This window comes from Stegodyphus dumicola, chromosome 2 (assembly GCF_044657685.1).
Source record: "Stegodyphus dumicola isolate Sdum_Otavi_A_Nest chromosome 2, ASM4465768v1".
NCBI classification, from domain to species: domain Eukaryota; kingdom Metazoa; phylum Arthropoda; class Arachnida; order Araneae; family Eresidae; genus Stegodyphus; species Stegodyphus dumicola.
In genome coordinates, this window is record NC_140769.1 from 140,628,445 (window position 1) to 140,641,568 (window position 13,124).

General features: G+C 32.2%; 1 protein-coding gene across 2 annotated transcripts in view; it reads left to right on the forward strand.

The window, feature by feature from the left end:
• The window catches only part of LOC118196916 (NADH dehydrogenase [ubiquinone] 1 alpha subcomplex subunit 7-like), a 64,522-nt gene extending 52,149 nt beyond the window's left edge, over positions 1-12,373 (forward strand). For both annotated transcript variants that reach the window (XM_035368383.2, XM_035368382.2), the window contains exons 4-6: positions 101-147; positions 5,530-5,682; positions 12,195-12,373. In XM_035368383.2, coding sequence (XP_035224274.1) covers positions 101-147; positions 5,530-5,682; positions 12,195-12,291 — 297 coding nt within the window. In that variant the 3' untranslated portion in view covers positions 12,292-12,373. The remainder of the gene's footprint in view (positions 1-100; positions 148-5,529; positions 5,683-12,194) is intronic.
• The last annotated feature ends 751 nt before the right edge of the window (positions 12,374-13,124 follow it).

Genomic DNA, 13,124 nt, shown 5'->3' on the forward strand with positions numbered 1-13,124 from the left:
TGGGAAAAGACCTTCAGTTGACATTAGCTTTTCATCGTTGCGTGTTGACGTTGTTTTTCTCTTTAAAAATTAAATGTGTATTCTTTTTGTGTATTTTTAGAGAGACCTTAAGAATGCATTGAGATTTCAGGATAAATTAGCCACTAGGTAAGTAAAATTAAAAAATTTAACATATCAAACTTCTTAAAATATGTGAATCATCTACTGTATTTTTGTGTGAGAACCTCAAGATTCTTGTAGTGTGTTGCCAAGTTTTACAAATACATACAATAAAAATTATTGGTTAAATCCTAATATATGGTACACATGGGATTTGGTGACTTTATGATGAGCAGTCAATGAGTCATTCTGGTGTTTGGCAACAATTTTTTGAGTCGCCCCCGAGGCCGTACCGTACACTAGGATTTTACCAAATTATTCTGCATGTACTTATATAATGGTGTGACTCTTCTTGTGCAGTGCAACATTTTTATTTTCCTATGCATCATGTGTACAATTGCACCTTAACATGATAAGACATCACTGTCAATACCCATACATAAGTAAATAGTTTAGATACTTATTTTAGTCGAATCTAACTTTCTAGCAGGGAGTGGCTGAACAAATCAAAACTTAGGTTGATCTTTAGATTATGGTAACTTGGCGAAAATTTGGTGACCAACTCTCCTACAGCAACCCTCTATATTTTTTTTCCCGCCGCCTTTTTGTCTTCACGAAGTAAAGACATGTTTATTTTCTTTTTATCTACTGAACACTTCTTCCAACAATCTACTAGCCGAATTACACTTATTCTAGAAATTTTATTTAACAAAACTGCTTAATCATGACAAATATTCACTGCAAAATTGGGAAAAAGTGCACAATACCATACTCCTTACGCGTTTTTCAAAATAACACATACACATAAACCATGTACACGTCGACTTATTTTTACTTAAAAAAACATCCCAGAATTACACAAAAATGGCATTGCGCACACTCTTCTCCATATCCATGTACACTGCTTTTTTCTCATAAATTAGAAAAATTTCACGAAAATGCATGACAATTTTCTGAATCTTTAAACCCGTTAAAAAGAACATATATGAAATTACCTAATAACGAAAAAGTATATACCCTTTCCAAATATGAATATCCACGTATAAAATAAATAAAATATCCAAAAACTTTTACCTCTAAATTATCTATTATATTGTAAACGTCACCAACGAATTCATACCGCAAACATTACAAATACTTAGTGTCAAATATTTAAATTATTTCCATGCACGTTTACTTCAACTAAAACGTATACCAAATTCCTACAAACATAAAATTCACAAAATAACTATCATTTAATTAAAATATAATTAAATTCAAAAACACTACTTAAAATATAAATAAGCACATACATTAAATTAATAAAAATTAGCTTACAATCCTAATTACTTTAAACTAAATCATTGCTAATAACAATTTTCCCAATAATACCAAATTACTTTACTTCCACTTTACATTTAGAACAATGCATAAAAATAATATCCTCAAATAATTAAAAATACTAACTTACCTAATCTTCTTCAGAATCTTGCTTTCATGGTAGATACACTTTTATTATGGACCTACACTCATGCACCATTCAACCAATTCTTTTGAATTATCACACAAACGCATTAAAAATCTAGAATTCACTTTAGACAGTGCCATACAATCCCAAAATTATTCAACCCTACTTCACACAACACACAATGAAGCTTAATACAAAATAATATACAGCCACAGATATTTTTCCAAATTCCCCCCTTTTCCGATTAAAGAACCGTAATTTGTCCATTAATATCACATGACTTATCCCATGATCTCTCATTTCCCTCACACAAAATAATGCGTAATCGGAACTGAGTACTGCTCACATTATTACCAAAGTCCCAGGTAGTAACCTTTATCACCTCCAAAATGTTGCCAAACTACCAGTTACCATATTCTAAAGATCAGCCAAAACTTATTCCATGTTCCTGGTTTTAACCAAAGTGCAGAACTTTTAATCCCAAACCTGTCCGATAGAAACCAAAACAGCAAATTTGAATTGGGTTTCATTATTATAGTCCTGGGTTTAATCCAAACAAAGCTTTGTCGCTCATGTCAGCAGACACTGTACATCAAGGAGAAATTGCAGAATTATAGAAGGGAGAAGGAGATATATCCCTCTTTCATTTATTCTTATTCCCAATGTAACATTCGCTGGTACAACCAGTGTACTAGCATAGTCTACTACAGTCTGTCTACCAGAACTGTTGTCGCCAATATGTCTAGTTGCTTGTTTCCACTATTGCAATGGGGCTGCTATATTTTAAGTAGGGGGTGAGCCAAGTGATTGTTTTATTCTTATTTTGTTTTTGGTGAATGTTTGCTTCAGGAAAAGTAAAGTTTAAACAATGTCGGTTCATCATGAAGTGCACCAAGATGGCAGACAGAAAAGTAATTCTTTAAGGCACCTCCATGAAAAATGGATTAGGGCTTATTTATTGCACAGCAACAGGCAGGCGCAGACTATCAGTCAAGAGCTTTTCATATAACAGACAGGCAATTCCCTATTTCATGTATGCTTAGGTTACAACTGATATATTTGCTTTCAAAGGTACAGTACCTCAGTATTGTCAAACTTAATTAAAACAGATTTAAAGGTAATATACAATATGTTATTTTTTTATTTTAAAAGCACCTATAAGTAAAATGATGATGTTAGCAATCAGACTTATGATCCCAAGCTCAGTAAGGATGTTTCCTTCACTAAAATATGTAATGTTCATCGCAAGTACAATGACAAGTTCTTAAATTAGAATTTACATCTGTGACAGAAAGTGATCAAATGGTTCCCGAGTGTCTGGAGATGGTTATAAATTGTCAAACTATGGTTCTGAGGAAGCTTGAGTGTTGCTTGCAAACTAATCATCCTTAGCTTGCAACAAAAGACAAACTCATTATCTGCAAGATCCAAATAAATAGAGATTTTTTTTTAAGAGCAATTTAGTGTATGTGAAAAAGCACAAATAACTTCTTTTGATATGATTGAATTAATTGCTCTTAAATTAAAAACATAATTTGGTTGACAAAATTATATTACCTGCTGTCATAAAATTATAAAAAGAAACTTTCAGATGATGCGTTTCATCACAAAACTGTAGAATTGCCCCAAAATAGTGAAGAAAATGCTGCTAAAACTCTTACACAGTGTTGCCACGCTACCTGGAAAACCGGGGGGCCAATTTTCGCAGCTCCAATTTGATTGTCCTTTAGAAAGGCAAAGCAACTTTTGGTTTCCAGTATTCTCGAGAATCGCATGTGCAGTGCATGAACTAAAGAAAGTACCTGTTCTCGTATAAAACAAAATGGGTTTAATCCTAGTATACGGTACCATGGAGGTTAGAATCAAAGAAATATGTATTGTAAAGAAGGAAAACCTCTCTGCAACAGACGTGGCTGTGGCTCCGTTCCATCATAGAGGGAAACAGCTGTGCATGTCTGATATATCTGTTGCCAAAGCTCGAAACCGGTGTCGAAGTTCGAAGGTCACGTTATCAAGAGTTCATAAAATGAATATCGTTTAAAATTTCTTTAACCACTTGTGCTAAAAAGACATGCCACGCACGTCAAGATGCTTTTGTCTCAAACCGCGAGCGACGTGAACACCACGTCGATAAGCATTTATCGCAAAAATGAAAATAACGTGGTGCACACGTCGCCTAACAACGAGATTGTTTATTTCTCGAGTTACAGCTCTGGATTGCACTCGCAGATGCGGAGCAGCGTAAATGAGACACTTTACCGCATGTTATATTGTAGCGCACTGCACCGCAACCGTGAAGTTTAGTCTTAGCGGAAGTGGTTAAACTCTAAAGGAAAAGAAAATATTTTTTGGCACAAGTAAATTAATTCATGGATTAATTATTTTCAGGGGAAAAAAAAAAAAAAAAAAAAACTACGAAAATCCGTTTTTAAAATTATTGCGAAAAATCCAAGAAGAAACGTCCTTTGATAAAACGTTTCTTCTTGGATTTTTTGCAATAATTTAGAAACGGATTTTCGTAGTTTTCTTTTTGTCAAAGAGCGTTTCTTCTTAACACGTGTTTCTCAATTTCCTGTACACGTCACGGAGAGGGAAATTCTGGCCGCCAGGTTCCGTCGCCAAATTCCTTGGCAAATTTTCCCTCCGCATTCTAGCGGCGTAATAGCATTTCACTTGTATGATGCGCAATAAACGGGTCATTTTGGTCTTGGCGACAATTTTCAAAATCGTGCCAAAGCCTTACCGTATACTAGAATTTTACCGCAAAATCTTTTTAAACCTTTTTTTTTTTTTTTTCTTTTTAATAAATACCTTGTCATTTTGCAGTAAAATAAAAAAATAGTAATCAGTCATCTAGGCTAGCCATGTAATATAACTATATTCGCTAAAATATTGTTGATTATTCTAATTCAATTTTTAAGTAATTATTTTTATGGTTTTCATATAATTTAATGTTGCTTCTTCCCTCTAAATTTATTTATTATTAGTAAATAATATTTCCAAATTTCAGGAAATTTTCTCTGTCATAATCCTGAAATTAATTATAGCAGTATGATGACATACCATCACGAAATTTAATGCACATATTTTTTCCTTATGTATGCTGCGAAATAAATATAAAATACCTCAATTTATTAAAATAGATTTCTTTCTTTCGTTTAGCTGCAGAATGTCTGCAAAAAAAAGCCTTATTTTATTCCAGATTGGGAAGATTCTAATCTCAATCTTCAATGGAGAAAACAACAACTATTATAATTATATTTGTGTTTTCAAGTGTTAAGGTGCCTTTTAAGAACATACCTCACGCAAATTAAATTTACCTAAAATCTAACCGAACTATTTAGCATTGCGTTGTGATTTATAAGGACCGGATTAGCCTTGTGTTGAACTGGTGATGATCATGAGTAATAATTAAATAAAACATACATTTGTTATCCAATATATATATCTTAAATTTTATAAAATTTCTTAAGTGGAAAACTAAACAAAATTATCAAACAAAGTATACCAAGAATAATTAAGAATAAATGTCCTCTGAGATTTATTGAATAATTAAGTGAATTTGCTACACAATACAAGTAATACCATAATTAATTTACATCTTAGCACAGTCAACGTACATTACGCGGATAGACTGAAATTTTCTTGAAACACACCTGGAAAACCTGGAAAAGTCGAGGAATTTCATTCTCCTGTTTGAGTGGCAACCCTGCTTACAAATTCAAATTTCGCTTTAAAAATCTATAAAACAAGGAATACTACAGGAAAAGCACAATTAATTGCATTAGTTCAATTCATTCTCAAAAGTAATATAATTAATCAATTTTTATGCCATTAATTATCTGATTCAACAACAGGAAAACATATTTTCCATGAAATTAATTCATATTTACAAGAAAATTAAATTTCCTAGAATTTGTTTCATAAATGCTTATTAATTTTTGTTAAACAATTTATCATATAACTGTTATTATTATTATTAGATCACCTCCTCCACCAAAATTACCTGATGGTTCATCTCATAAATTGTTTGGTAATTACTATTTTACTCGAGATGGAAGACGTCAAGCTCGTCCTCCACTGATCCTGATAGAAGGAACAAAAAGGAAAGCTATTACAGCTGGTGTCGAAGAAAAGTAAGTATTTTGTAGCTTTGCATAATAATAATAATAATAAAGATCACACATTTGTAACATCAGTAAATATTTAATATAATTTAATTGACATTATAAATTATTATTTCATTATCTGTAGCATTACTTAAGTTTTAAGCAATTTTTTTTTTCTTTTGTGTAAAATGTGCTCTTTAGAATTAGAAAACAGAATGCATGTGTACAATACAGATGAGTTGTAATGTCGAATCTTTATTATTATATTATCATAAATCTTTAATGCTATAATAATAAATTATCACATTATACATATAGCATTTCTGAGCTTTATTGTTATAGTATATTCAGCAAATAAAGACAAAAAATTTGTTTTTGCTACTGAAAGAAATTAGAGTTGTTTTTGTTGTTCTTGTATACATGGGTTAGCAGTGAGAAGATAATACAATTTAGAATGGGTCTAGGACTTTTGGCCATTTTAAAATTATTGTACTTTTTTGCTATTCTTATTTTTAATATTTAACATTTGATAAATAATCTTTTGCTTACCTTTCTTGATGATTTACAAGACACTTGGAATTCTTTGCCATTTTGTTTTTTACACAGAACTTTATTTTACAACTATTTACAACAAAATGCTTACATAGAATTTTCATCATTTTTCTTTTGTTGCCACTACATTTTTATCAAAATCCGCAATGCAGTAGAAAAACTATAACGATCATAAAAATAAAAAGGCCACGCCTCTCGCGGCCAGTAGCATAGCCAGGATATCGCTCCTTTACCAACCAAAAAAATAACAGAGGCAAATCCCTTCGAAGTGGTAGGAGTTGATTTTGATGGTCCTATGAGTACAAAGGATGAAATTGGGAAGGCTTATATTGCTCTGTATACATGCGCTGTAACAAGAACTGCGCATTTGGAACTAGTGTCTAGCCAGACCACAAAAAATTTTCTTCTGTCCTAGAAGAGTATATCGAATGGTATACTCAGACAATGCAAAAACCTTTAAAAGAGCAGAAAAGGGTTTACAAAAACTATGGAATACCATCAAGGACAGAGAAGTTCAAAATTATTCTGGTAATAAAGGTATTAAGTGGAAATTCGATGTAGAAAAGACGGCCTTGCTGGGCAGTTTCTGGGAAAGGCTTATTAGATCTATAAAGTCATGTTTGAAGAAAATATTCATGAAGGCTTCACTTAAATTTGAAGAGCAGGAAACAATTTTAATTGAAATTGAGGCAATATTGAATTCACGTCCGCTGACTTACGTTCTTAGTGAAGTCAGAAAACGAGAACCGCTAATACCAGCTCATTTAAGTTAAATGAAGACTGACATGTTTACCATAAGGCAAATTTCTTAAACCCGATTCAACAAAAGAAAAATTAACAAGGCAATATAAATACGGGTTAAGGTTATTAGAAGGTTTTGGGAAAAGATGGAAAGGGAAATACTCACTTGAAATTAGAAACGTAAAGCAAATTCAGAGAGGTAATGCTGTAACATATCTTTTGAAGGGATCTGTAAATTTTGGAAAAGGCAGAAAAACTACCAAGATTATTATGGAAGATGGGAGTTGTACAAGAGTGTCATCCAAGACAAGATGGAAAAATAAGGGCTTACATTATCTGTGAAGCTAATGGAAAAAAATTATCCGTTTAGCTTCATTATCCTGTGCAGCTATTGTACCCAATACATATGACTAGAACTCTTTGAACAGAACACAGTGAATTTAAATTTTGAACACTGCATCTATGAATACATTAAAAACGTTAAAGTTTAAGATTACTTCACAATCCAATCCTTTGATGAACTTGAAATTAGAAACGTAAAGCAAATTCAGAGAGGTAATGCTGTAACATATCTTTTGAAGGGATCTGTAAATTTTGGAAAAGGCAGAAAAACTACCAAGATTATTATGGAAGATGGGAGTTGTACAAGAGTGTCATCCAAGACAAGATGGAAAAATAAGGGCTTACATTATCCGTGAAGCTAATGGAAAAAAATTATCCGTTTAGCTTCATTATCCTGTGCAGCTATTGTACCCAATACATATGACTAGAACTCTTTGAACAGAACACAGTGAATTTAAATTTTGAACACTGCATCTATGAATACATTAAAAACGTTAAAGTTTAAGATTACTTCACAATCCAATCCTTTGATGAACCAAGAGTACATCGAAGAAGAGGATGCTACAGTGTTAATGATCGATTGAAATCTAAAACTAATTCGCTAGCAAGTATTCTCAGTAACAGTGGGCATAACAAATAGTTGTAAAGAATTCGAAGTAACGTTAAGGGAATCAAGGCCTCTAATTTCAATTTTTAAACTATCATATAAGTTATAATCATCCATTTTTTTGACTGGCTTTAAATTCAGCTGATGATTCATATGTGTTTATTAAAATTTTCTATCTGCCAAAACTTTCTTTCAGATTATTTATTGCTTTGGCGTAATTTTCGGTAACTAATGGTAAGCCCTTTATTGACATTAAAGACTGTGTCCGTTAGTAAAGATTTAAGGTACTTTATTTTACAACTATTTACAAAAAAATGTTTACATTAGAACGTTCATCAGTTTTCCCTTGTAGCCACTACATTTTCATCAAAATATGCAATGCGGTTAAAAAAAATATATATAATGAGCATAAAAATAAAAAGGCCACGCCCTCTTGTGGCCAGTAGCATTAACTGTAACAGGCCATCACCATTTCACCATGGCCGTTTCACCATCGGGACATTTCGCCGTCAGTATGTTTTGCCGTGGGGACGTCTCGCCGTCAGTATGTTTTGGCGTCGGAATGTTTCGCCACCAAGACATATTTTTCTTTACATGACTGTATTTTATCTTGTCATAATATATTAGTTTTATTTTGTTTAATAATTCTGTTTACTTTTTGTATACTCAATAACGGTTGCTTTAAATATGTATAGTTATTTACAAGTATGAGATGTAAAGAAATTACACATAGTTGGAAAATTATATCAGTATCAAAGAGAATCGGGGCTAAACTTCTGATATAACAGAAGTTATATTATCAATTTTAAAATTATGCTGGTACAATATTTACATGATTCGTCAAAAGTTCTTGAAATTTTAATTGGCTAGTTCAGAGAAATCATTCGTACAAGCCATATTTTGACAGCACCTTACTCTCTTAAAATTAATATGTCATGTGCAACGGTGTGTTTGTATAAAACTGTACACAGAAACATTTTATATATTATTTTATATACAATGTTTATTAAATTATTTTAAAGTAAACAAAGTTATTAATTTAAATCAACTTAATATAATATGGCAAGATATAATACAGTCGTGTAAAGAAAAATATGTCTTGACGCCGAAACATCCCGACTGCGAAGCAGCCCGATATCGAAATGGCCACCCGAACAATCCTATTTCCGTTTAAAACACGATTCCCGAATCAGACTTTCCCAAAGGTCCAAACGACTGCGGCCACTAGCTCTGGTGCCTCAGGTCCATACAGGAATTCCTGCAGTGGATCAATGAGTTGTATCATTCTGAGTTTTAAAATATTTGTGGTGAAAGGCAGGCACTGAAAGATATGTCTTGCTTTCAGCTGTAATTCGGGGCAGTTTCTGCAGTTGATAAATGATCTTAATTTGTTCTGATGAGTTTTCATACCCTTATAATGATTTGTTCTTAATATAACTATTATGGATGTTATGTTTCTAGGGCAATCCGAGTCTTTGACAAGTGGCTTCTTAAAACTACGAGTTGGAAGTTTTTATCTGGCTAGTGCATTTGTATTAATGAATGTGATGGAGATATTGGATTATTCAAGATCTCTGGTTTCTTTAACCAGAGAATCAGCACACTTATTTCCCTGAATGTTTACATGTGCAGGAATCCATTGTAGCACACAAGATTTTTCTCTGCTGTGTAGCTGCTCTATTAGAAAATTAATAGCTGAGGTGATGTGAATATTTCTGTTTCTGATAGCTTTCAAGGCCAATTTAGAATCTGAAAAGACAACAAAACCCTCTGCAGTGTCCACAGGTTGCTAGTCAGCTAGATATAAAGCGAGGGCCTCCCTAATCGCTCTAAGTTCACTAGTGAAGTCCAAGGCAATCATACCTGTACTAATTTTGTTCGTATATATATTACCATCCAGAAAGAGGAAGAGAATGCCAGCATTTCCTATATTGAGGGATTTATCTGAGAAACAGTTGGAATAAATCAGATACGTATCAAATATATATGAATTAATATTAAGTAGAAATAAGATTACATGAGATTAGCTAAACATTGCTTTTTCGACACTACCAGCTACTGCTGTATGCTACAGTTACAGTTAAGTGTTTTATGTTACAATTATAGTTATATATATGGCACCTTCCTTTTTAAGAGAAATGAGGAATTATACATACTGTTTTAAATAATAAAGTTTCCTAGAAGTTTTACCAAATTGAGTAGCATAGTTATGTCAACATGCAGACCTTGGTGACACAACACTTCTGTTACCTGCAGGAAAATGTACAGGTATCTCTAAATTTGTATTGCTACTAATCTCAGAATAATCTCTCTACTTTTCTCCCCCTCCTTTTAGCTTTTCCCTTTCTTATTTATAAACACGTTATCTCCTACCATCTGTGGTTTTAATACTTGCATTCCTATCATAATAACTTTTATGTAAGCTTTGTTTCTTCAGTGTATATTGCTTTGCTTCTCATAATAGGTTAGTTTGGATGAAAATTTAGTCATTCAGCTGGAAAGCTCAAGTAACTGGAATATTTTAGAACTGTAGAAACTTTTTTCCCTGTAAAATTTAGTAAATGAGATATTTGTATTGCCATTACAGAGCTAGTAATACCATTAACATATATACATTATTGGTAAACAGTGTGATTTAACACCAGTAACGAATAGGAATGATGCCACAGCACAGTGCAATTTTAAAAAGTTCATTTTGGTTTAATATAAATTCTTTTAATTGTGAAACGCTAGTTTAATTTTTGTAAACAAGGATACAAGTTCTATTTTTTCCTCAAATTTCAAAAAAAGGATTATTATATGGGACTGCATGAAGTAGAATATTTTCAAAAGTACAGGATCTGAGCATCAAAATAGGCCATTACTTTGAAAGCAGATAAAAAATGATCATGTAATGGAAAAATTAATGCAAGTGATTAAAGTTTTTATATGCTATATCCATAATTTGTATCTTTTTATTATCTAATTAAATAAAACATTATATGTTCTTTTAAACGTCTACTGCTGTGATTGGTGACATGTCCAGCAACTTTCATATTTAGTGGGATTTCATAATTGAATCAGGCTTAAGAAATACTTGTATATTGTCTATTATGCCTGAAATGAGTTTTCCCCGATAAAATCGTAATTTTAAAGGTAGACTAATGTAGACTTAACATTACTGAGCAAAGATTTTGAGCACTATTATAAAAAAAGGAACTATTAATGCAGTTTTTATAAAATTTTGCTATTTTGACATAATTTAAGGCATTTGTAGCTGCCAACTCTAGAGTTTTTCATCACATCTCCCAGTAGATCACAGAAACTCCCTGTTTTTAACTGCTTGCCTGATTATCCAGAGTTATCTCGGGTTCGTACATAATGCAGTTAATTATTATCCCGAGAAAACTCGGGCACAGCAGAATTTGTCAGTACAATTTGTTTTATCACAGTTTTACTCAGCCTGGAGGAAATATTCAGCTATGATTGGTAGTTTGTTGGTTTCGTGGTTCTTTTGGCACCACTGGTCACATGTTTTCCTGTTGTATGGTATACGTCAGCTTGTGGATTAGTAATGTATAAAGAGGGATAGTTGTGTTGAAAAAAAAAATAAAATTGCGGGTATAATGCAAGATAGTGCAAGCAATGATTTTTTTAGATAGTGATTACGAAGAGGTGGACATTTTCTGGATGTTATTCGTGCTACTAAAAGCCTATGATTGCCTTGAAAATCAGTTTCCTGCATTTATTAGTGAACTATTCCCTGAATTACATGGCAGTCGTCGAATGACGTTTTTGACTCCTACTTTGCAAAATTTATGTGGTATTGCTGCTCAGGTAGAATCAGCTAGAAAAGAAACTATTTCAAGATTAAATTCATTGCGTAAAACTTATGTGTCATAGTCGTATAACATTGGCAATGAGACGTAGCCACAAAAAATGAAGGTAAGTACTTCTGTTGTTTTGTAATCTGTTTTCGACATTGTTTTGAATAACAGCTATCTTGGAAATATTACTCCTTAGTTCCATTCATGGCATGAAAAAAATCGCCGAAAATATCAAGGGGTGCCCGATTATAAATTTTTAACATTTGTGGTTTTGATTTTGAATATTTTCTGCAAATGTAGTGCATTTCACAAATATCTTGTCATGAAAAGCATTTACTATATGCAGATCCATGCAGAAATTAGTGCATTCTTAGATGAATAAAGCTACTTAATTATAACAAAAATATTTAGTGCTATATACTGCTGTATTTTAAGTGCACCAAAATTTTTATTGCTGATAAATGCTTTTACTTTGTATTATTTATTTTCAGTGTTGAAGCAAAATCTGTAACTAGTCAGAAAATTGGTGCCATTACTCCTGGTACTCCTTATGTATGGCCAGAACCCTCTTCACAGCCAACCAGATAATTTTTTGTTACTTGAATATGAATTTGTAGTATGCTGTTATATGCAATGTTTATTTGATAGGAATAAATGTTTATCCATAGTATTTTTGTGATTTGTTTTATCTTTACTTTTGGTTTATCTCAGAATATGTTCTTATATACCTGAGATGTCCGACTTCCAAAGAATTTCTCCCCCCTCCCAGAAGTAAACTGGCAGAAAATTAACTATTGCCTATTTAATTGAGGTTATTGCTATCCTGTTATATCTTCTGTTATGTATTACCTCTTTCCAGTTTTGTTTCTTGGTGGACTGCAGTGATGAATCTCGATAGCAATATGCAGAACAGCAGCCAGAACAGAAGCACTTAGTGGCATCACCACATGAGCCAATCTCAAGATGGTGAATCTGCTGTATAATAGAGAAAGCAATAGCTAATGTGTAGAGCTTTGTTGGCATGCACCATTTTTTATCGCTGATTTGGCTTGAGGTCCACATTTCTTGAGCTCCACATTAGTTTCATATTTTCCGATCTTGTATTTTTTCATATTTGAATACGCATTTATTTCCAGAAACAACAACAAAGAAATGTATTAGTAAGACTACATTTAAGATAGATCATTATAGTTTTGTACTATATACATGTAAAATCATTTAAGAAATTTCTTTTTTAATTAGATACTCATGTTTTAAATTTCAAAAATATAAAATTTAATGGATCCCATTTTATTTTTTAAATAATACAATTGCAAATTTTGAATTTCTATTAAAAGTATTGGTTTATTTGTTTTTAAATTGCCCACATCAGCATCACATTGTTATTTATTAAATAGCGCTTATTAAAATTATTTTCTAAA